The sequence below is a fragment of the Coturnix japonica genome, chromosome 1 (assembly GCF_001577835.2).
Source record: "Coturnix japonica isolate 7356 chromosome 1, Coturnix japonica 2.1, whole genome shotgun sequence".
NCBI lineage: Eukaryota > Metazoa > Chordata > Aves > Galliformes > Phasianidae > Coturnix > Coturnix japonica.
The window spans coordinates 61,116,682-61,142,524 of NC_029516.1; the positions used below are offsets into that span (position 1 = coordinate 61,116,682).

The 25,843-nt window shown below is 35.7% G+C and overlaps 1 protein-coding gene across 20 annotated transcripts in view; it reads left to right on the forward strand.

Moving 5' to 3' along the window:
* The window catches only part of C2CD5 (C2 calcium dependent domain containing 5), a 67,666-nt gene that overhangs the window by 6,100 nt on the left and 35,723 nt on the right, over positions 1-25,843 (forward strand). For 6 of the 20 annotated variants that reach the window (XR_001556774.1, XR_001556775.1, XM_015869481.2 and 3 more), the window contains exons 4-12: positions 2,217-2,312; positions 2,865-3,020; positions 4,952-5,150; positions 7,684-7,835; positions 10,628-10,822; positions 13,339-13,424; positions 14,396-14,428; positions 18,960-19,068; positions 20,817-20,882. Coding sequence is in view for 18 of the 20 variants with exons in the window: in XM_015869481.2 (XP_015724967.1) it covers positions 2,217-2,312; positions 2,865-3,020; positions 4,952-5,150; positions 7,684-7,835; positions 10,628-10,822; positions 13,339-13,424; positions 14,396-14,428; positions 18,960-19,068; positions 20,817-20,882 (1,092 nt within the window). In the remaining 2 variants the exon portion in view is untranslated. Of the gene's footprint in view, positions 1-2,216; positions 2,313-2,864; positions 3,021-4,951; positions 5,151-6,579; positions 6,705-7,683; positions 7,836-10,627; positions 10,823-13,338; positions 13,425-14,395; positions 14,429-18,959; positions 19,069-20,816; positions 20,883-25,843 lie in introns of those variants that run through there. The other 14 variants (XM_032446125.1, XM_015869580.2, XM_015869602.2 and 11 more) reach the window with 10 other exon arrangements.

Consider the following 25,843-nt stretch of genomic DNA (forward strand, 5'->3'; position numbering starts at 1 on the left):
AATAATTTTAGCTTCAGGAGCTGGAACGCTCCATTTATGGTGCTTTTATCAGGTCTTTGGTAAGTTAAGAATGCCGTCTAAAATCATTTACAAAGTACTCCTAGGGCTTTTCATGTTTAATAGCAATAACAACCATATATGAAAGATGTCTGATATTTCCGGCATAAGAAAGTCTCAACTACTGTGCCAGAATCTTAAGGCTTGGCAGAATGCCTTTCATAAAATTTGTGACAAGTGGAAAACATCTTCTCATACTATTTATAATAGTTACTGGAAATAGATACTGGAAAAATCAGTTAAAAAAAAAAAAGGTTGAACCATACTTGTTCAATTACTTTGTGTTTACTAGAATATATTTTTGCTGAAGTTACTCAGGGTGTGCCTTCCTGGGCTGCTGGATAAGCTTCATTTGAGATGAGGGGACAGGATACGGCAAACATGAAATGCAGGGTGAAACTCCATTTCCCTGCTAGCAGTCCTAGGTAGAATTCTTCAGAGTATCTTGAGGATACAAGAAAATGAAGTTAATGATGCTGTTGCCTTAGATTTTTAAGGAAGCAGAGCTTTCATCCCAGAAACTTAAGGTCCATTTACAGCAAACTGTCTTCTCGAATACCTTACTGCAGAACATCTGCATGGTTATTAGTACTGTCATAGTTTATTATACAGTGGGAATTAAATGACTTAACTATTTTAAAACCTGATTATATCTAGTTGGCGGAAAAGCAATGGTAGTATTTATTTGATGGTCATAACCAGTGACAGTTTTTTTCTTTGGGCATTTCTAATAGTTATAGTGAAAAAGGTTCTTAAGAAATATTGCATGTTTTGTTATTTTATAATTGTACACCCATTTTCTTATTGGATGCTTTCTTTTGAGCTCTTGTCTCAAGATGTGTGCAGTTGTCTGTCTAAGAGAATTAGACTTCCCTGTATTTTCTAGTTCTGTTGGCTTTTCACAGCTCTACTTAGATAAAATAAAACTTCTCTTATTTCCATGCCTGTAGCAGTAGATTCTAATTAACTCAGTGCTTGGCAAACATTAGTTAATGCTTTCTTCAAAGAAAGCAGACATTTATCTATATTTATTTAATCTTTTTTCTTGCTCCATAACATGATTTTGTGTGAAAACGTGTGAGCTTGATGAGCTTCCTGTTACTGTAAATGTAAGCTTCTTTCTACCAGCATTAGGGAAGATAATTCTGGGTGACTTCGCTGCAGTAATGTCAGTCAGTCTGTGAGTGTAATGCTTTTGTCTGAGCTGGATATTTCTTCGATAAAGGCTTCTGAAGTCATTAGAGATCAGATTCATCAAGAAGTTTAGCCCTCAATATGTCAGAATCCATAATAATGTGATGTGAAAGGATTTGGTTAGTGGGTGCAGGAGAAAAGGAGTAAGCTCAAAATAAGAGCAGAAAAATCTGAAAAGGAATGGTTATCCAGCTCTATTAATAACATTTAGTTCTAGCCAAAATATTATGCTTTACCTAAAAAAGCTGTAATACCTTATTTTATATATTTATTCACAAAAAATTTTACATTGCCTGCTTTCTGGTTCTTAGAAGAACAGTAACTATTTTCAGTGTATTGAGTTCAGCTTTACCATGATCTTGCTACTATTTGAGGGAGAAAATGTGAAATGCTCTAAACAACACAAAAAAATCTTTTGATGTGGACAGGACTAGTTTTGAGGTATCTATAACCTAAAGTAGTCCTACCTTTTTTTTTTCTGAGTACGTCCCAGGACAGTACCACAGAACATACCTACTGATTTCTTGTCCTGCCAGCACTGATGATAGCAGCTCAAGGGAGCAGAGGGAGTGCTTGCTCCCTGCAGCTGGGTCCACTGCAATAGCAGGCAGCTGATGGCTTGTTTTCCCAATCTAAAATCCTGTTTGGTGCAGCAGGTATTTGATGATTGTTGCTTGTGAGGCTTCAGCCTCAGAGGCTGGGCAGAACTAGCAGCTTCCTGTGAGAGGGCATCTCTATGGCAGACTTGAAGGCAGGGAGAAGCTGTCCTGCTCCTTAAGCCCAGGCTAGAACTGACATGGTAGCAGTCAGTTGAACTGGGCAGTTTTAATAGGATTGTGTTATGTTCTTTGAAGAAATACTATCTCAGTGGTAATAGAAGGTGCATCAGTTACTAAGTAGAGAGATTACAGAATGGCTAGTTCTGTATTGTTTTTTAATACCGTTTCATGTTTTCTTTTTGATAGGTATACGTGGGGAGATTAATGTGGTGGTAAAAGTAGATCTCTTCAATGATTTGAACAGATTCAGGCAGTCATCGTGCGGAGTAAAGTTTTTTTGCAGTAAGTAGAAGAAAAAAGGGAAAACCAAGTTTTTTTTTTTCCTTCTTTCTTTACTGACTCTGTTTCCCTCCACCTGCCAGCTCATTGCATAAATGCACTGTGGATTACATTGACAGTAGTAGTAAATACAGAAAACGTGCTTAGTTTGCTTCTTTTTATTTTACTTTTTTTTTTTTCTTTCATATATATTTCGAAGCAGTGTAGGTATCTTTCCTTTTTCCCACATCTTTCTGATCATTACGTTACTTTGGGTGAATATTCTGTTAAAGAGGCACAAAGCCAAAACGTTTCAGCATAGTAAACGCTTTAGCAGCATTGTGACCAGTACGCTGGACAGTTACTGGTCTTACAGCATCTCTCAGAACAAAATTGCTTTGGTATGTCTACATTTTAACAGATGAACCTTCCTGATATAGGAAATTGAGCTTAACAGAAAAAAAATTGCATTGATTACATTCTGGAATCACTTACATCAGTGTCTAGGTGTAATTTTCTATTTGTATTCATTTCTCTTAGACACATATCTTGCATCTTTTTATATTTCTTTAACAGCTACATCTATTCCGAAGTGTTACAGAGCAGTAATAATTCATGGATTTGTGGAAGAACTGGTAGTTAATGAAGACCCAGAATACCAGTGGATAGACCGAATACGTACACCAAGAGCGTCAAATGAGGCTAGACAAAGACTCATTTCTCTAATGTCAGGTATTAAACATGCAGGCTGCAGTGGCTATTGCTGCTTTGCAAAAGAAATCACCATTCAAATTAGTGACTTAATTTTGAGATGAGACTGTATTGTAATTTTTGGTATTAGTTCTTTATTTTTCTGATTCACGTTGTCTCGTGTTTCAGAAGGTTCTGTTGTCCTAACTGATGACTAGTGTGACAGAAAGTCCACCCTGCCCGTCTTGGCGATGCCATACTGCTATGTGATTTGTTGGTTGTTTTTAGCAAAGCTAAAAAAAAAAAAGCGGAACTCCCTTGTAGATGTTCTTTACCCATATGAAGACTATTAGTAGAACCTTGAGTCTAATGAAGACAGCATAAATGACTCTACCGTCTTTGCACTACATTGAAGTATGTGAATGAGTATCTGAAGCACGATCTCACACACAGTGTACTAATACATATCTTATTTGTCATCTTTTGTAAGTCAAGATGGTCTCATTGTTTCTGAGGAATGCTTCTGCATTGCCTCGCAACTCTTCAGGATATGCTTACAATTTTTGGAGAGACTAGTCACTAGAATTCTATTTATACCTCCACAGTATCAGTTACCTTCACAGATTTTTTGTCTTTCTATTTGTCTGGTATTACTAACTTCCATGTTAGTAACCAAGGTCCTCATCTCTGTGACAGTGGAGCAGAACAAATGAGTCCTGCACTAGAGACTAGAGGACTTGCACACTAAGGCAAGAGACAACCAGCTGGAGGTGTACAATACTGAAGGTGTAAGGAATATAATGGGATGATGAAAAAAGAATCCGTAGAACAATAAGACAGTGGCTTCAGTTCTCTAATAGGCACTTAATGTTATCATGCTTCTTGTAGATACAGCCATGCTTCAGGGCAGATACTAAGAGAAAAGGTAAATTTTGTTTTGCAAATGTATGGAGATTTTTAGTAAGAAGTGCAACCTAAACAGAATATGGAGGTGATACTCAGTATCTTCATTAGGAGAACCAGTAGATATTGTGGGAATACTTGGTACAGTATTGCCATAACTGATGTGAATAATTAAAAATTTAATTAAAAGAAGCTTTGGCTCCTCTGTTACGCCATTTTACAGGATTAACATTTGTAAATCCCTTTTCTTGCATAAAAGGTGAAAGTGAGTAAAAGAGCGCATGTGGAAGCATTCTGCTGTGTTTTATTACTGTTCTTATTCATGGCAGTGACTAAGGGGCATCGTAGTAACACTGTTTTATGCCATGTAATACAGTGCTTCGTATTGCTATCATTGATTTGTGTCTGAACAGTCCTGAAGAAGTCTATAACTTAGCATGGCTGCAGTCAGAACTGACATCATTCTGTGGTGTGTGATGAGTCTTACTTACAGTAACAGGGGTTTTCAGTCTTTGTGTAGTTTATTGTTTGCAGTAGTAGTGTATTTGGTATTATATTTTGCTTACTTTGTGTCATACATTGTATTTATTGTATGAGGTTATGAAATAAAGTATGAATAAGGTTAAATTAAGTTAAATAGGTTTTGAGTGTTTGTAAATACAAAAGTAATAGATTTTCATGTGGGTTTCAAAGGTGTTGCAATAGATTGAACTGTTTGAAGGAATGTCTATAAACTCTTGTGTTCTAGCACGCATCTTCACCATCCATTTCTCTGTCTCTGAATAAACAAAAAGGAGAATAGCTAATGAGAATTTGAACTAAATAAATACATTACAAAATAACAAACTATAGCTGCAAACAGAATAGATATAGGAGAAAAGAGTGAAAGCTAATGAAACATCACTCTGTGCTATCGGAAGCAGAGGTTGTGCTCAACCTAGTTATATAAAATCAGAATTATCACCTGTTTTATTGATCTGCAGTTTCAAAATCAGAGAGGACAAAGCCCAAAAGAAAATAGGAAAAGTTCACTGCAGTTACCTATGAGCTTTTCACCTTTTGTGTTCTAGGTGAGCTGCAAAGGAAGATTGGCTTGAAAGTCCTTGAAATGAGAGGAAATGCTGTTGTTGGTTATTTGCAGTGTTTTGATTTGGAGGGAGAATCTGGACTGGTAGTACGAGCCATAGGAACAGCCTGCACGTTGGATAAATTAAGTAGCACATCAGCATTTTTACCTGCATGTAACTCTCCATCCAAAGAAATGAAGGAGTAAGTATGATTACTAGCTTTTAGAGGAACAAACTTCATTTCTTTTCATAGTCATTCAGTTTTATGTATCAGGTGTGATTTTTTCCCCCTTCCCCCCTCCAGAATCTGTTTTCTTTTGCAGTTTTTTTCTTTTTTTTCCTTTTTTTTTTTTTTTTTTTCTGGAGCTCAGTTTTATATTCTACAGTTTTGAAATGATGTGGATTACTTATGTTATTTCTTTAGAAGCCAGGGTGGTTTTATGGCTTGTTTTGTATTTATATTGCTAGCAAAAGTATTATCCTTGGTCTGGGGTTCACCAGTTTCCCAATGAATGATTAGTGTTGCAGTTACTATGTGTTTGTACAACAAATGTTTCTATGAAGACTTAATGATATGCCTTGTATTTAAGATGTTCTAAGTGGAGTACAGTCAAGTTTGAGTGTCTGTGCTGAGCATAGAAGGGTTTGCACAGTTCAGTCAGTTTTTTAGGGAATGACCGTGAAGTAGGCTCATCTTTTCTTGTGTCCTTTACTTTTTACTGTTGCAGATCAGGTAGGGCTAAAGCGTACTTGCAGAGTTTACTGTTTATGATGGGAAAAATATACCAGAAATCAAGGAATTCTACTGCAGCACTAAAAGCGGTGTGCACACAAATTTTTAACGTGCAGAGAAGTTAGTAGGTAAATACTTGCAGTCTCTAAATTGTTGCTTGGATAAATTAGTTACTTTATTTTTGATACAGTCAGCCAATTTGTAGAAGGAAAAATCAGCACTACAAAGTATACTACTTCTGTAATGTTCCCTGACATCTTTATTAACTTACTGTTGTGTTACTGCACTAAAAATTGGACATTTTCTAGGAAGCAATGTGCTCTGGCTTCTCAGAAGTAGTTTTCTTTATGAAATAATAGCTTGTTTAACTTGTCTTTGTTTTAAAACTTTGCCATCAAAAGAGCTTCTGGATACATTGCAGCATGAAATAACAGTGATGATTTAAAGCAAACAAACAAAAAAACCTGGACCTGGCAACCACCATCTTAAAAGGCTTTTGTAGATAACTCTGGAGTGAAAGGTGGAAATTTCATCCCCCAGATAATCCATGTTTAGCAGCTTGGTAGTGAATGTTGATAGAATCGTTGTCCCTCAGTCTTAAAATATGAGACTGTTTCTCAAAGCCAGCAAAGTCAACTAATGCTTCTTATTATTGGCTTTACTAACTTGATGCACTGTTGCCAAAAATCAATTTATGATCATAAGCTAGTACTTAAGCTGTTCCTTTCTCTCCTTATTTCATCTGGACTCTTGCATGCTAGGAATTAAAATTCTTAGTCTGCTTAAAATAAGAGATCTCCTCTAGCTAAACTTCCCTGAAATCATTTATAACATAACTTTGCAACCTGTTTGTATGTATTGTTTTCTTTTCTTCCACCTTGGCTGCAAATTCTCTCAGGTCTCCGCTGGTTCATCCGCCAAGCCATGGATGCCGCTCGACTCACAACAGCCCTATTCACACTGCTACTGGCTCACGACTTACTCAGAACTTCTCTGTGTCTGTTCCCACTCTCATCTACACTGGTACGAGACTGCTCAGACTCAAGAGCTGGGGAGAGGCAGGCCACAAGGCACAGTGGTCGCAAAGTGCAGGCAGGCAGGCAGTGTAGGCAGGTACCACCCATCTTTTCTCCCTCATTTTCTCATGGAGAAACCTTCTGTTGTCAGTGAAGAGCTCTCTGTGCAGCTGCTGAAACAAAGGCAGTAGTTTCTTGAAAGTGCATCAGTCTCTTCCACAAAGCCACACTCTTTGTTCCTCTTTAATAAGCTTCTTTTCTAAGAAATTCAGTAAAAATAAGTTGATAAATCTGAGTAACATTCATTGTGATACAGTACTTGTGTTACCACATTTTGGTTGACGTTCATAATTGTTTTCAGGCATAATTCAGATAAAATACTTAGGTTTTAAAGTGGTTATATGAAGGGTATGTGCCATTTGTGGAAGAGACAGCTTTGGAGAGCAGGTAAGTCAATCTGTGCATAAGTGAACTGTTTGTCAATATAGCTGTACCCATAAAGATTCTCCTCTTTGCTCTGTTTTTAGCTGTGGCATGCTGTTGATGCTATAGGATAAGGAAACATTATTTTTTTTTTCTTTAAATGTATATGTGTGTATATACATATAAATGTATGGATATGTATAAACACAAATATAACTTGAAATCATTTTTTCTTCATTCAACTAACTAAAACATTGTGTATATGACTAGATTTTTAAGCCATGAACTCTTTCCAATTTTTTCTTTTGCATATATATTCTTTTTTTTTTTGGACCCATCTCATGCCTTTCATTTGGCTTAATTGTTTCATCGTAGATTATCAGCATCTATCTGTAGAGTGCTGAGTGGTAAACAGCATTTGCCTTTGGCCTCATCCCCAGTCTCGCACCTAAGGAATAGCTGCTGGCCCTGCCCCAACCCCATCCTGGTGTTTGGATCATGCTGCTGTCAGCCAGGTCCTTTGGCACAGGATTACTGAATGTGTTTCCACCTTCTTCTGGCAGGATTCCCTTCAATGAAGATCCCAATCCCAATACTCATTCATCAGGACCCTCCACCCCTCTGAAAAACCAAACCTATTCCTTTTCACCTTCCAAGTCCTACAGTCGACAGTCCTCTTCTTCTGACACAGATTTGAGTTTGACACCCAAAACTGGTAAGGCGCTTCCACCCACTTTTTGTTTAATTTGTGTTTCTCTTTTTATATTTTCATTCAACCTCTTTTTGCTTTTTGACATTTAAGTTATCAAAATTATGTTGAAATTGGAGACTTCAGGTAGCACTTTAGTGCACAAAAGAATTTCTGTAGGCTGAAAATTTAAATCCTGCCTTATGTTTCCACTAACGTGGAACACAACTATGTTCAGTCCTGAATAAAATATTGCAGAGCATTAAGGGTGTCTGAAGTAATCACCTTTTTCTTTTTTCCTCCATTTCATATTACATACAGATCGTGGGAGTTCATTTCTCACCATAATATGTTAACAGGCAGTGTTTTTGCTAAAGCTGTAATTTTCTAGCATTATGTATTGTCCCGTAGGTGTACTGTTGTATACGCATCTCTGTGACTATTTAACTTCCTCTTGCAAATGCCGTAGTAGAAATCGTGCAGCTGCTGCCTATTAAATTTTCTTGGCACATGGAAATGACACATCCAGTCTAATTGTTGAAGGTAACCTACATAGTACTTCAGTCATCATCTAAAAGCATTTTTCTTTCTTCCTTGTTCTATCAAATTTTTTCAGCTGGTTTCCTTCCCTTTTTCTTTTTAGTCTGTGGTTACAATCATGGCAGTAACAATGTCAGCGCAACTCAAGGAATTACATAGTTTATTATTATGTGGCCAGTGCCCTGAGTTTTACCAGCGTAGTGCTAAACATGTAGCAGAATTGTTTATTAAAGCTTGGTTGTTTTTAAAATGGTGTTTTAAATTGTGGTATTTGGAGCTCAGAACATTCTTGTTTCCATCTAATCATGACAATTTTTTAAGTATGTTAAAGTAGTTGATTCAGCTTTACCTAATAGCATCCCTTCCATGAACCTTTCAAGAATTCTCCCCAGCACATAAGTGTCCACTGCATTCACATGCACCTGTAATAAATGTTTTGCCTAGTTTATTCTCCAAATTTCTGTTGAAAATGTTCCAGATAAGGAAGATGTCATTCTTAGCTCTGTCATCGCCTTCTTGTTTAAAAAACAACCAAACCAAACTAAACAAAACAAAGAAACAAACAAACAAACAAAAAAAGGCCCAAAGAAATGACAACAGAGACAAACAAAGACAAAAACCCCACATTACCACTTTGTTCATTGGTCCTTTTGTGTACGTGATGATGAGTGTGTTTGTTTTAGCGAGTATTTGAAAATGTGTTTGTTTTGATCTGGTTTTCATGATATGGACCTTGTGGTATAAAGGATTTAAATGTTACGGTGGTGGTTGTATCTGTAGCTGTCAATATTCTGAATTTATGAAGGTGGCAGCAGGGTTTGTATTTGTCAAGTTTTTGAAGCAGCAGCCTTAACTTGGTTGCTGGCAATGTTTTGTAGTTGGATGGGCCCTCTCTTTTGATCCATTTGTTTATCATTAAACCAGATTGTATAATTGCCACCTTTTAGGAATTTTGAGGTATGTAGAGAAAGCAAACCCATGTTCTACCTGTCTTTTTAGTATCAGAACAGTGGGTGTACTTTTGCTTGCTAGCACTTTTTATCAGCTTTTAACTCTGCTGCTGAATCTTGTCTTAACAAGATCTGCCAACTGCATTTCAAGTTCACTGTCTGGGTGTTTCATACTAAACTCTGAATCTCAATAGCTTAGAGAACAACATTGCTTAGTAATTTGTTTTACCTGAAATACTGTACAAAATAAAGTACAAAATATGTTTCCATAATGTACTGAATTCATTCTGTTGCTTCTAACAATACATGGTACATGTTAGGGCCTCTATTTTCCTTTCCAAGGACTGTAATGTTATTGGAATATTTCTCTATGAAAGTTAAGAAAGGTTAGTACTAAAACAATATCTGTTGTTGTATTGACACAAGCTGTTAAATGTAACATTTGAGATACCAGATTGACTGATGTGAAAAATGAAATATTTCCTCATTTTTCTGCAATACACGATAGTGTTTTATTTCTCGGTCAGGTAGCTGGTATGTTCACGTGCTTTAGATGGAGACTGACCTGGAAAAGAGAGTGCAGATACCACAATTTCACAGTGTGAATTGTTAATCAGGAGAGATGGAAACTTGGATCTGCTTAGGCATTCAGTTTTCAGTAGCTCCAAATCAGGAGACTGCTATACAGCCTCTGTGTTTTCTTGCAGAAAATACAGCCCTGGTTGCATTGTAAGTTCTGGTCTGTATACGCCCTAAATAGAAGGGGAACTTTTTCAATTGTGAAAAGGCCTATTTTGGTTTGAAACTGGATTTCTTCTGTGTGTAGCAGTCTATTTTGTGCCGCTGCAAACTAAGAGGATTATTAAGCTGTCGACAAGCATAGCATATTGCTTGATGTGATATTTGGAGGAAATTGAAAAGGTGGGAACTCCTTTTCTTGATGGGACCTTAGAATTCAACAGGATATAAGGCTCCAAAGAACTTTTTACACCAAAGTGATGAAAGTAATCTCTTATTTAGCCTTTATTCCATAACACCTATCAAATTTTGTATACAATTTAAAGACATGTTAGATTACCAAGGCTTTTTAATAAAATGAGATAATTTAAAAATGAAGTTAATCGGCTTGTGATTTTTGGTAACGTGCTTCTCATTCATATTGTGTAGCTGTACTGTCATTCCATTTCTTTGTATGTTGAGGAATAGTTTAGCAGTGAGTGTGGGTTCATTTGGAGGAAAAAAAAAATGCTTCATTTTGTTTTCTTTTTTCTGTTTCTTTAGTCATCTTCTGAATCTACATCTTTTTGTCTCTATTACTTTCCTCCACAGCACCTTCCCCACAGGGACCTAGGATTTTCCTGTTTCCCAGCTCCCCTACACTCTCATGTGATTCCCCACATCTTAAAAAGTCCTGTCTCCTCCTCTCGGGGTCTAGCCTTTACCCTCTACACTCTAGCCATGTCAGCCCAGTTGTTCTGAGGAAAAGTGTTTCTTTCACTGAAGAGCTGCTTCTGGCTGCTTCTGGTAGGATCAATCTATTATGGCCTTTTAAACATATTAAGCAAATGTTGTTGCTATTTTATATAGGGACATTTAACACACAGCCTTCTATAACCCGATGTTTTTGTTAGCCTCTGAAAACTGCTGGCTACATGACTATCCATACCATCTCTCAGCTGTGCCCTAGAAGCTTGTAACAGCTTCAGAATTTCACGCTGTAGAGGATTTGAAGCATGTAATTCACGCTAAAGAACTTCCTTGTTTCCCCTCCCAGTTTTCTTTGGTAACTGGACTAAATTAATTGACTTTTTATTTCCCCCTTCTCATTCTCTTCAGTTTGTTGTTACTCTGTTTTGCATGGAACAAGCACTTGCTCGTTAATTCATTCATAATTTTTGGAATTCTGGCTATCAGATGGCTAGCATCTCTGCTCTTTAATGTGCATCAAGCAAAGTTTATACAGACTTTATTTGTACTGCACCTTTTTCCATTCCATTGGCATGCATTTAAATTGTTCAGTTGATATTAGTGCCTTTTTTTTCTGTAGAATATACTTTAATTAGTTTGATTTTTTTTTTCTTTGTCCAGTGTTGATTCTGTGTTTGTCTGTATTTACTATTGTATAGTCCCTGACAATAATATTTAGATCAACGCCAAATAGTTAAAAGCAATTAAAACTTGTTTAATGGGACTATACAGATACTAATCTTATTGTTTCCTTATCCAAGAACAGCTAAAAATATTCATTAGTAGTTATAGTCTTTATGTAGTATATGTAATATATGTAGTATATACTTAAAGTATGTGTAATTAAATAGCAGTTAGAGCCTAGTTAATTTTTGTCAATGTTAGAAATGAAATTAACGTATATTACAATCAGTATTTCTAGATCTCCCTTTATTTTCTTAGAAGTACACTTTGATGTATATGTACAATCTCATTCATGTTTATTTGATGTTTAACAGCAAGAGAAAGGTACCTAGTAAGTGTTTTAATTAGTTAGAATTACTGTAAAAGAAAATCTTGCCTTCACTCACAAGTGTTTGCACTGTAGTGTGTTTGTACTTCATCTTGCTCCTGACACGTCTTTTTGTTCTTTATCCTTTTTCTTAGTGCTTTCCTGAATTTAGGTGCATGTTATTGCAGTGCCCAGTTAGCACTGATGATTTTAGAGATGAAAAGTACCAGTGGTAGCGTATTTTTAGGCTTGAAAATGTGATTTACCAGCATTGTGTTTATTGTAGGAAAACCACAATCTTGGTATGTGCTTATTTTTTACTTTTTTTGCTTTCTAACCATAGAGCAGATGATACAGTTATGCATATAACCTGCATCTCACAGCGCTCTGCTAAGAATACTGTGCCTTAATAACAGATCCTTGTTGGCAAAGATAAGTTTATGTATCTGATAAATTTTACAGCTTTTCAGAGAAGTTCCCTAATTAGTGGCTGGAGGTGGAAGTAAAATATGAAAAAGAAAAAGAAAAAGAAACTGAACAATTACCCGTGACATGCAAGATTATAATTTATTTGTTGTTTTTTATTTACAGATGATCTGCAGGTTATGTGTATGAAAATGTAGCAATCAGATAAGTGTGGCAGTTTGAAATGCTGAGCGGTATTGCTAAATTTATCTCACTGAATCAAATATGTGAACATCTCATGGTGTTCATGTTAAATAAATGCCACTACAGTATGTTTCACTTCAAAGGACTTGTGTTATTTTTGCAATTCTCATTTCAGTCTCATGCATGCAATGTACAGCTGCTGCTGAAATAGTGTGCAGTCACCTCCTGTCGGTTAGGAAAGGTGATTTGGTTACTCTGAAATTCTGGGAGGCAGGGTTTGGTTTTGTGTTTTTTTTTCGTTCTTTTTCTTCTTTTTTTAAACCAGTAATGCAAGTAGAGAAGTATAGCTTACAACAGAGGGATGCAGCAGTGTTGTTCAACAATGTAGTGTTAATGGTAACTTTGCAGCCCTTTTTAGGCAAAGACTCTGGAATTCTAATGATGAAGCTTTCTGTGGAAAGCACAGGAGGGAGATCTACATATCTGTTCTACTATTAAATGTAGAGGTTGCTGGCCCTGCCTGTGGCAGGGGGTTGGAGCTTGATGATCCTTGAGGTCCCTTCCAACCTGAGCCATTCTATGATTCTAGACTGAAATTAAAGCTTTATGTTGTAGAAAAGAATTGCAAACCCAGATCTTCAAAGACATTGTATTTTGAAGCCTTTTTCACTCAGGCAGATATCAGGAAAAGGTCTTAGATCAGGAAATTTTTAACCAAATCTATAGTGATTAAAAACACTGCTAGGCATTTTAAAAATAAGCTAAAAAACCTATCACCTTCTTACTCTGCCCCATTCACAAAACCCAGATGGTTAAACTGTGATGCTCAGCATTTTTTTTCCTGGAAATTTAAGGGAATAGCTTGTATATTTTCAATCACAGCTTTATATATTTTTAAATCGAAGTTTGATGGCAAATGATAATATGTTTTCATTTATTTTTTTTAAATGTCATTTGTACTGGTACTCTTTAGGAATGGGCAGTGGGAGTGCTGGAAAAGAAGGGGGGCCGTTTAAAACTCTTTTAAGACAGCAGACTCAGTCAGCTCTGGAACAAAGGGTAAGGCATTTTATGCTTACATTTCTGATGTACTAAAGACAAAATGAATTTTGCAGTAGGTTTTCTGTTTTCTGTCTATTTTAAAAGATGCACATCTTTTTTTTTGTCTGAAAGTTTACTATAGATGTTGAATATTTAATAGACGTTTAATAATTAAAAAAACTTACCTGAATTCTAATATATTATTAAAGCCGTAGGAGTAGAGGAAATAAGTGTAACGTGTGCACATTAGTGCTTATACTCAAGTGATTACGGTGGGTATTACAAAAAAGTTACAGCATAACTTCCTGCTGTTCGTTGTCTAAGTTATAGATGCGTGTGTCCATTTAACATTTTATTGTCACATCCAAAAATTAGTTGAATTTTTGTAGAAGTCAAAGTCACAAACATGAAATAACTTCAGATTAGGTGAAAGTCCTGTAATTAACTGAGAAAACTGGCATTTGGAAGAAAGTGAAGTTGTTTTATAATAGTTCAGCCTTGTTTGTTCTGCATGAAATGATGTGCATGTAGCCTTTGTAAGATGATAACTTAAACAGTTCGGTTCCCAAACAGTGAAAGGGGTTTACAAGTTTTGGAAGAACATCTGTAAGACCAAAAATTCCATTTTTTATATGCCATTAATCTATACTGAATACAGAGCAAAATAAAAACAGTGTTTTAAACTCCTTGCAGTTGTTTAAAAATGTTTACGAGGTCTTTGCAAGGTTTTTACAACGTATTTTGCTGTGGTTAAAATGCTGTGTTATTAACGAGGTGTCTTGAAGGAAAAAGTGTGGAATATTCTGTTATCTGGGGAAAAAGAATAAATGATTTTAATTACAAATCCTGAATACCTGAGCTACTTATATAGAGCCTGTGTATGTTGTTGAGAACAAAATCAGCTGCATCTGTGAAATAGAAGTGAATAGCTGCTATTCTGAGTCAAGTGGATGATTCTCTTCTCGTTTCTTGTGTTGTCCATTGCTAAGAGAGGATCGCCTCATAGGTTCTGTAGAAGGCGGGTATGTTCTACAACATTGTGTGACTCTTTGTAGCTTTTTTTTTTCTTTGGTATTGAAGATTTCTAAGCAATTATTTCTAATCTTTTGAATTTCTTTGTGAGGTTTCTTTAGATTTTTTTAGAATCTTGCTTATGCAGGAATTTTGTATATTACGTTTTCTTTCATTTTAAAGCATTTATCAGATGTACTTGGCTTAGTTTATATTTTGCATGTTCATACGTTTCAGTTATAATTTCTCTTTTAAATTCAAATCCATAGCTTTGCTTTTAATGCTGTAGCTTGGAGGAAAAAAAAAAGACCTTCAAAAACTTCCATTTCTCTCTCTTACCTTTTTTCTCCTAACATTTCAGATGTTTCATGGCTTATCTATTAGTTCTTCAGGAAGCTTCTTAAAAACAATAAAAAATGTAAAATCAGTACAGCTAACGTATATCTGGAACTTGAATTGTTTGCAAATTATTTTGGTAAAATATGTATTGTATACTGCGAAGTTGAAGAAATACCATAAAATGAGGTGGAAACATGTTGAATTTGTTACTAATTCTGAGATGAAAAATATGTAGCAAAGCAGGAAAACTGTTAATTGACACACAAAAAATGGCTCCTGTTGTCCTTCTGATAATTGTATGTTGGATTTGTTTTCTGTTGCTCTTTTCCTCTTTCAGATAGTTAGAATGAATCAGAAAGGTGGGGGAGAGGCACTGAGCTCAAAATGTCTTTGACACTCAGAAGAATTTTTTTGTCTGTTTCACTGTTCCACACATTGTAGCTACCTGTGTGGATTATTTAGGGTAGCACTTAGGCAGAGAGTAAAATTGATATATTACATTGCCACATGTGATGAATGCATAGTAAGCTCTTTCAAATCTTAACTAATATTATTTGAGCATATGGATAGTTCTGAGGTGTTTTATAAGCAGTTCATTTAACTGGATGTCTTGTCAGCTTTTTTATTCAAATATTAATTAATCTGTGTTAATCTGTTACTTAATAACCTGAATTGGAAATCAGAAGAGATTTTGTTAGAAGAATTATCTTAATGGTTACTTTTTTCCTGGGAAAGTACACCAGCCATGGAAAATGTGTACATGTTGTGTTTAATATAAATATGTTTTTAGCACTTCACAGGATCCCTGTTGACTGCAGGTGTTAACTGTATGACACAGCTACCTCTCTGTGTACTTCTGCCTAGAAATGTGTATTGCCTCTGTCAGTAGGCAAAAATTAGCTTGTGTCTGTTTTTGCAGATGCAGTCAAGCACTGCTCCTGATTGTAAATCATGTTTCTTTCAAACTCAACTTGGACAAATGTTGTTAATCCTCCGTATTTGCATTCTGCAAGTGCTTGAGATACCTTTATTGCTGCCTTTACAAAGCAGAGATCCACTGATATTCATCTGTGAAGAGCACTGCTGGATCACTGTTGTGTTACAACGCAGTTCTCTCTCTGATTCTTTTGGCTGCTCTGCTGACCTAAGCAACTTCTCTTTCCAGTGATTTCTTACTCCTATCCAGCCCACCCCTCAGTTCATTTGAAATAAAAAATTATGAGATATTTTGGCCGTCTGGTGTGAAGGCATAGCAAACATGTCTAGAATAAGGTAACTCAAATTGGAAATCAACAGTAATTTGGTATGGATGAGATTGCTTCTCTGGCTCGGTGTGTGTATCAGCATATCAGGCTATACCTGAGGGAGTGGTACCATGGTAGGAATAAGGGAATGGCTGGATAGAAAGCTGAGAACTGCTTCCCTGGCACTAGCACCACAGTGTGTGTGTGTTTTTGTGTGTAGCCTTGTTCCATGTGCTTTTTCATTATTTTTTGTGTAATGTATGTAAAATGCAGTTTGAATACTAGCAATACATGTATGTATACACACAAGTGTTTTAAGGCACTGTATTAAACATGGCAATGACTTTCTTGTAACCTCATCAAACTTTCTCCAAATGTGTGTAGTTCCAAGGGTTAAATCAGTGATTTACTTGTTAGAGAGTCCATGCAGTCAATAACTGAGAAATGGTGTAGTGAATTGGAATCAATGAATATGCTGAGTTGGAAGAGACCCATAAGGATCACAGAGTACAGCACCCAATTTACCATTTAATATTGGTAAAAATAGTTGGCTGTCTTCAGTTGTAGCTTGAAAAAATAAGGTCATCATGTCTTCCTACATGGGAAGATTCTGTGTTCGTGCCACCTTATCCCCTGCAAAGTACAGTAATGTTGGAAATTAATAATACACAACTATGGCATCTGATTCAAAGGAAATCAGTTTTCTATGCAACAAGAATGGCTTCAAACTTGATGAAGTATTACAGATCACCACGTGTAGTTGAGTCTGGGTCTTACGGTATATTGAGTAATACGATAAGAAATAAACCTTTCTGAATGAGCTTAGGGAAAATAGAAATAAAAGGCTGTTGTAATAAATGACAGCCATACGTGCATAAGAAGGAATGGGACACTTTGTCAGTGGAGTAAGAGCATGTTTGAGTACTTCAGTGAGTTCTTTAGAGTTGTTTCTGGGTGAAATTAATTGAGAGGGCACAGGCCTAATTTTAGCTTATTAGATATGCAATAATGAATGCATCTTAGTGTACTGATTGAGACAAAATGATGCTATTATTTATTCCTAATTTGTAAACTAATCAGGCTGCTTAGTGTCTGAACATGTTACAGTTACTTGCTGTGTGAAGCCTTATGAAAATGTGTGAAGTAGCTTCTGAATACAGATTAATAAGCATTTGATCTCCTTGTCCTTTGGAGCACAGAGTGAAAGCATTTACTTTGTTCACTACATACACTAAGCATAGCTTAAGAGACGGTATATGTATATGTCATAGATAGCATGCATTGAACTTTCTATAATCAGTTTCTACAGTTCTAAGAGAACTACTTATTAGTTTTTTAACACTGCTAATGCAGGGTAACTATTCAGGAGACACAGCAAATGTATGTTTGCTGTATACGTATGTATTTTGTATATTTTTAAGTTACACATAATGGCTGTCTTGGAATTACACAGAAAAAATATCATCACTGTATTGTGAGTCACTGAGCAGTTGGCGAAACTGTACTGGGATTTGTACAGATGATCCATTTGTAAAGATCATCCAGTCCAGCTGTTCACTTATTACCAATAGCTCCCACTAAACCATGTCCCTCAACACAACATCCAGTTGTTCTTTGAACACCTCCAGGGTTGGTGACTCCACCACCTCCCTGGGCAGTCCATTCCAGTGCCTCACCACGCTTTCTGAGAAGTAATACTTCCTAATGTCCAGCCTGAATCTCCCCTGCTCCAGTTTGGGAATGGTTTCAATGGAGTCATCCTGGTTTGACAATATTGTTATTGATGACAAAATTTGCCACAGTTTTGAAATCCTGTAAGAGAAGTGAAAATGCAGAAAAAATGCCTTGGATTTTTGCTTAAAAGGCCTTTCATGCCATGTATTGCTGGAAGAACCACACTCCTCATTTAATTTGCAGCATGTATACTGTTAGGTGGAAGCTCAGTTGCACTGTGCTGGAAGTGCTTTAATTATGTGAGAAAGGAATCTGTGCTGTACTTTCTCTCATATACAGTAATGCTGTTTATTTTATCCATTCACCACTACACAAACGATGATTGCATGATTTGTCTTTGTATTTTTGCCTCTCCGTTGAGAACTGCTGAACACTAACCTGTCACCTTTCCCCCCATAAATATGCTATAGAGTGTGTAATGCTGTAGAAAATAAAATCTTCCCATTTTGGGGTTCACCACATTTGAATATGAAGGATTTTGACATGTATTTACATGACAAATCACTATTTATTTCTCAGTGGCCCTCTGGATGAACATTTTCAGACTGTTGTGAAAGCTAATTAACAACTGATTTCAATTATGAATTTGTAAAACTTATTTAAACAAATGAAATTGGAAGTGAATTTCCTTGGCTTAAGAACTTTGTTGCATTTCATAGAAGGCTTACGCTTTATTCCAAAAAGTGAATGTTTACTTCTTATCTTTAGAGCTTATGACACTTGTGGAGCAATCTGCTAATACATTTGTAGATGTGTCCTCCTGTTCCTCCACTTTTCTTACAAAACTGCAGTTAGCTTTACCCTGTGTTTCAGGATTGAACTGCATTCAGATATAACAGTAAGCCCTAGTAAATGGAGGAAAATAATCATTTATTTTTTTATCGGCTAACAAACTTTGGTTGTTTAGCTGCCTTCTTAAAGGCAGACTGATAAAAGCTTTGTTAACTCAAACATGTAAGGCTTTGATTACTAATTAATGCTGTGGTAGGATGCAACTCTATGGGGGAAAAGTATTATTACATTTTTAGAATAACTCTGCTTTTCTTACACTGTTGGTATGTGAGGATGTATGGTTACATAGTGCCTAGTAAGCCTGAAGGATACGTTTGGCCCTCTGTAACTGCTTTATTTGTATTTCAGGGCAATGACCAGTTCACTGCATGTTTAGTGGCAATTAGTGGTAGTTGATGAACAGTCATTTGATGTTTGTTTTTAATTGTGACAGGAATTTCCATTTTTCACCCTGACGGCCTTTCCACCAGGCTTCCTTATCCACGTTGGTGGCGTTGTTAGTGCCCGTTCTGTGAAGCTCTTGGATCGCATTCACAATCCTGGTACGTTGACACAATACATCTTGCCTAAGTTCTATCATGATGACCATGTATTTCTAATTGTTGAAGTGTTGTGAGGTAGTAGTATTTTTATTAACAGAAATGTGTTCTAACAGTGTATATTAAGAGTAATAATTAAAACCTGAAAAATAATAGGTGTTCAGATGGTTTGTCTTCAGTGAGAAATCTCTCATCAAGTTAGTGAAATTCTAAAGTATGTGAGATCCAGTAACTTCATATCAAGATCTGTCTTTGAATTATTGAGACTTCAGTTATTTTTTGGCTACTTCTGAATATTAAAGCATGATGCAAGTTTTCCTTTCTAACAAAAATCAGATTAAATACTTATATATACTTAGAAATGTTTTCTAATGTTTAGCTCTTTGAAATCCTTAAGGACTAATCTCTGCATTCTAGCTCAATATGTGTTTTTAGTCTTAGTTGGTAAGACCTTTAGAGTGTCATATTTTTACTTAAAAAACATATACAGAACAGTTTTTAATGTTTTCATTTAATATTTGCCCGGGAGCTCCAGTAATGGAACATGCTTTTTGCATGTCGCTGAAGTCAACATTGTGTGACTCTGAATACTTTTGATGTTATATTAACTGAGACAGGTAGAAGTGCTCTGTAAGAAGTTGGAGTTAAGCAGCGCACTTAAAATGTAAACAGATGAGAGAATACAGTAGTACTTGTAGTAGTTTTGCATGCACTGGCCAGGAGTAATACAACATAAAAACAAAAAACAAAAAAAAAAAAAAAAGAAGCAACCAGAAATCTTTCCACTTTCCCTCAAGGCAGGTGATTCTTGAAGCAGGAAGATTGTTCCTGGATTAAACTGATAATATGAAATTAAATCCCAGACTTGATTTGAATTCAATTGAACTACTTTAGGAAATTTCTAAAGCATCTGAGTGCAGAATGTTGTGCTTTCTTTCCCTATTTGTAAGCTTTTATTCATGAAGTAGAGAATTTTAAGAATACTAAGAGTAATGTCGATGTGTAATTTGTGTGTTCTTTTCTGATACAAATTTGTCTCAAACTGTCTGTATTTTGACATGTATGATACAGATATGACATATCGTGTACAGATTACATTTATGATACAGAGCACTTTCATGTGAAATTTACTGTATGACAAGACAAAACGAAACAACCTGAAAGCAGGAAAAAAAATATAAAATAGAAATGCACATTTGCAAAGTGAACTGACTTCTTGCAACTTAAAGGGTGGTTTTTTTGTGTGATTTTTGGATTGCTCCTGACGAGTGTATGTAACATAAATGATACTTCAACCTTGCTATGCTGCAAAAAAATGAAAACTGAAAAAGGAGAGTGAAAGGATGGGCCAGTGGGAGGGAAAGTGAAAAGTAGGAAAAAAAACATCTGATGTGGTGATGGTCATACAAAGCATTTAAGTGAAGTTTATAAATTAATTAAATTACGTAAGTTGGCAAGTGAATATGCAGGAAATTATGGAAGAGGAAAAAAAAAAGGACTAAAAGAGGTTGTTTGGGAACTTAACAAATTACACATTAATTGCTATTTGTTCTACACTTTGATCACGCCTAGAGCTAGATTGCTATAGCATGCTCCTTTTTTCCCTTTCTATTTCAGCCTCTTATTAACTCTGCTGTCTGTGTCTTTCCAGTTCCTGTGGAGTGATGTTGTCAATTGTGTTCTTGTTGGTAGTTTTTTTTTCACTATTCTGCTCCTATAACTGATCTACTAATTTGCTGTTTTGAACTCAGCCTTTGTCGGAATTATGGGTAACACAAGATCATACAAACTGCTAGACTGGAATAGTTTCAATTCAGGTATTTTACTAGTCATTCAGTACTACATACGCTGACAGAAATTATGGCAGCTCAGTGAAGTTCTTAGATATACTGTAGGGTATTAATTAGGTTAATGCTTCAAATTTAAATCTGCTTAATGGTTACATGCCTCAGTGTCTTGTTCTAATGTTGTTAAAGGCTTCCAATTAAAATTGCAAAACTTTATTCTAGTATAAAATAGTATTCCTAAGATTAATATTATACTAATTGATTATATATATATATAATCTGATATATATACATACTAATCTGAAAAGCCTTTGCTCAAGAAAACAAGTAAGCTAGGTAGAGAGAATGGATTCTGGTTTTACACAACTGGGATCGTGTCAAATGTCATTTTTATTTTTATTATTATTTTTGCTGTTCTTTTATTTTGCATGATTTGAACTTTCTTTAATAATGGCTGTACTTCTCTTAATTTCAGGAAGTCAATGAATATGTTTGTTCTGAATATTAGACATAAAGTATGCTGAAAGCAAAAAAAAACCGTCTTAAGAAGATGGTCTCTTCAGAGAGGGTTGTGTGTAGTCTAGAATGTGCTGGTTCATAAATCTTGTGTTTTAAGATAGAGTTATCTTGCAAGTTTTACAGCAGAATTCTTTAAGCTTTTAAATCTATTTAAAACTTAATGTGAAAAAGCCCCAGTGTTCTACTTTTTATGCTGTTTTAGGGATTAAAGTATGTACAATCTTTATATATATATGTAAATGGAAGAGTTATGGTGCAGTCTAAAGTACTGGCCTCTTATAGGGTGAAATAAAAACCACCTTTTTCAAACATTCCCTTTTTTCCCTCTGGAAATATAAAATGGTATAGAAGAAGAAGAAGTGTAACTTCCATGCTCATAATATCCAAGTCAGTGAAGCCTGCCAAGCATTGATGTTTTTAAAACTGACACATTAAAAGGAAAAATGCTGACTTTGAGGGATTTGTTTTCTCTTGGAATTCAATCAAACTTGCCTTCCTGTTACTGAACTGCTGCATTGCACATCTGTATTTGTCTTTGGAAACTGTGCACAGTCATGATCCAAACTTTAGTTTAATTATCTATATACATTTTTCATTTTACAGATAGTTCAATTACAGGTACCATGTGAAACAATTGGCTAATTTTTGTGGTTTTGTTTCTTCCCACATTAAATGTTCTGGAACATCAGATTTAGGAGGTTTTCTGGCTTTTTTGTCTGTTTTATTTTTGTTTATTTTCTTGTTATAAAATAGAATCTCTGAATTTGAATTTTCATAGGAAAATAATGTTATGAAATTTCCAGATTTATTATTGGTGTAGCATAGCCTGGTTCGAGGTGTTTCGTGTTATTATGGAAATGTTACTAGAATAATGGAGTAAGTTAATTGTGCATTGTGTCTAAACTGGATTAAACTAGGCTAGAAAGTGATCCAGTGATGTAAGCCTACAAAACTAAAGTCCAGCTAGTCATGAATTCATTTCAAAACAGTAACCTGAATTGTTTAGAGGTGACAGAAAAATGAAGATGTATTTCTGTTATATGCATTTATACCCAGGAGTGTTGGTTATGCAGAAATCCTGGAGTAGAGAAGCAAATTGAGCACTAATTTTAGAGTTAATACTTCCCTGAGAGCCAGAGCTGTCTGTATTTCTGTTGCCTTGATAAGTGTCAGCAGCTCTCTACTGAACAGTCCTGATTTATCTTAATGGTCAGGGACTGAGTGAGTCATGTTCACATTTGTTGGTTTTTCATTGCCAGGGTTGTTGCTGAACAAGAAGAGTGAAGGAATACAGTAGATCAGGTGTTTGGTGTGATGTGTGGTGGGCAGTAAATTTAGTAGTAGAGTTCAGCTGACATATTATAACTCTGTCTTAGACTGAAATAATGACAGTGTTGTGTAAATCTGCTACCACAGAGAAATCTAAGATTTCCGTTTGTCTCCCTCTCCTAGACATTTCTTGCCAAGTCTTCTGTTGCTTGGCCTGAAGGAGAGAAGAGGCTTTTAAGGGTTAAGGAAATCAGTACTATGCTTTTACTTTATGTTCCTGTTAGCAAGGATGTAATCACCGCTATAAGTAGGCTGAAATTGTTTTCCTTTTAGAAATTGTTCAGGCTTCATTTAAGCTTATCAGTGAACTTGTGTACAGACACTAAAGTGTATGGAAGGAAACTCATTTTCTTTCTTTGGTAGTGGTCAGGAGGTTGTTTGTATAATTGTGTAAGATACAGCAGCAATTGATGAAAAGCAGCAAAGATTTGAGCATGCTTGAAAATCAAATGTGGAAGTAAGGACTGGCTTGAATTTGATGAAGGGAAAATAAACTTCTTAAACTACAAATTGTGTATAGTTAAATGACATAACTGTTACATGTTTGTAAAGTTAAGAATAAGCAATGGTCAAGATGAGTCTGCAGTATAAATGTAGAGAGGCAGGAGCTCAGATTTATGGAAACAAGGGCACTACTGGATTACATTTCTTTGGTATGCTGGAAAAGGAAGTTAAAGATGTGTTGCAAATATAAAAGTGTGAAAGGAGTCCTAGGTCCAGAAGGCTGGATCTTTGGTAGTTTTTACTTGAGGTTAAGTAGAGAGAAGAAAGGTTCCTAAGCAAGCAAAAGAAACTTGTTCAATAGATACCACTTTCACATGCAGTCATTTCATAGACTAACATATCCAGTGTACTCAAGTAATTACATTTTTAAGCTCCTGCTTCAGGGAGCTGCTCTAACAGTGCTTCTTTGGCTCCAGCAGTCAGAAACCTGAGAGGAAAAAAGATTGTTAATATAATTCCCAATGCTCTTCTGAGCTCCTTGTGTGATATTCCTGGAGTGTGGTATTCCTGGAGAGTGAAATTCACCAGAATACTTGTTTCTTACGTGGGAAAAGGCAAGAGGGAAGCTTGAAAATGTTTTGATTCTGAAACTTGAATAGCTTTTCTGTTGCGGAAATACAAACATACAGTGCATCCTACTGCTATTTGGCGTGGTGATGTGGTGTAGTTGAAAAAAATGCAATAGGAGATGTTGGAATGTTTTCATTATAGTCTAAAGCAGCTGTTGTTTAGATCTATTAAAAAAAAAAAAAGAAAAAGAAAGAAAAGAAAAAAAAAAGCAGAATTTCAAGTCTGACCTCTAGCTTTTTCTTGAAGAATTTCCAGATTGACTTGTAACACATCAGTGTGATTAATGGTACAGTGGTTGTCAAGGCGAGGTTTCTGAATGGGGGAGGTTGAATAAAAGCCACACGATGTCTGAGTGAATCTTCAAATTTTCTTTCTTTATTAACACATATATTAACTTCGGATGTTTTTCAGTAATATTTCACTCTGATTTTTTTTTTTTTTTTTTGCTCTGAAATGTTTATTTCAGAGGAGTGTGTATTTCCAAATGTTTTTTGTGATGAATGTGAATGATATCTTCTTTTGAAGTAGATGCACCCTTAAATTAAGGAAATAATTCCCTTTGAACTGCGTGTGTGATTTTTCATTTGAGAGTTTTGAGCAGATGTCTGTGTAATTGAACAAAGGTTCACCACTGTCAGTGACTGTAGCATACTATTCTGCTGTTCTCTTAAAGATTCACATATTAACAAATTTTACACTTAAAGTCCTTGTTTTATAAATCTTCGCCCTAATGCCAAGTATTGCTATTTACTTTGTTTTAGTTGATCTAAAAATCTCTCTGTAATTTGGTTAATGATGTGAGAGTCAGCATAGCCTTTTCTTGCACAGATGCTTCAATGCAGCTATTGCTTATTACACCGCTGTGGTTTGAACTGGTAGTAGATGAGAACTGTGGTCTTGAAGAAAACTGTTGTTGCAGATCACTTGTTCTAATTACAAAACATGAGCTTTTACTAAAACCATTTTCTTGATATCGTGGTTTTCCTTCATGGTTTGTGATGAGTTTTGGTCAGCCTTATGCTGTGTCACTTTATGATTGGAAAGACACAGTTGTACAGTTACTTTATCCAAGGTATATTAGAAGAAAACTAGAACGATGCTAGTTGAAATGACACCTTCCTAAATGCTACAAACAACAGACAAACATTTGTATTTGTAAAACGCTGACAGAGTTTTAGGAAACTGGACTGTAAGTTGCAGATTATACAAGTTCTAACTGACCTTTGTAGGGTAGTAATGACAGCAGTATGTAAATGTTAATAGATAAGATCAATTTTCTGAGCTGAATTAGACACAACAGCTCTTCTCTTCCTTCTTAGTTTGGATACTTAAGTTCTTCAGTACACCATGCTTCTCATCCAAAAAAAAAAACCAAGTTTTTTTTCCTCATTCACTTTGTAGTTTAAATCCTGCCAGACAGTGAAATCTGTCTTTGATCTTCTGCAGATCTATTTTCAGTGTTTTCTGTAATTTTTGAGTTGTTTTGTTTCCATATTGTCTTGTTGAAGTTCTGTAGGAGAGACTTACTGGATTCAAAAGTTTAGATAGGGTTCGTCTGCCGGTTTGTCTAGCGAAAACAGAAATACGTGGTTGTGAAGGTATAGGAATACAGGATGTGTAAGATCTGTGTATGTAAAGGACAAAGCTTGAGGAGTGTAAATAGTGAATAGGAAATGCAGAGGCAATACGAATTTCTGCCAAATAACATCATCTTATTTCTGCACTTCAGTGAGGTAATTTGTCTGCATGGCAGCCAGCCAAAAAGCAGTAGTCTTGTCTGTGAACATCTGTGTTTGTTGAGAGTTTAACCTCTTGTTTTCTTTTGAAGTTCTTTGTGTGTTTCTTCCAGTTGACAGTATTAGATAAAATAACGCTCTTTCATATTTTAAGTTTCCAGGTAGTTGGACTTGCTTCAGACTTTAAAACACACCCATACTTCATTTTTTTTCATACTAGTTATTAAATAGACATTGAGTGGTTTTTAAAACTGTGCCTTGTTTACAGCAGAGTATCTCCAGTTTTGACTGACAGTCCCATCATTTCCAGATGTCCTTTGAAGAATGCTTGTT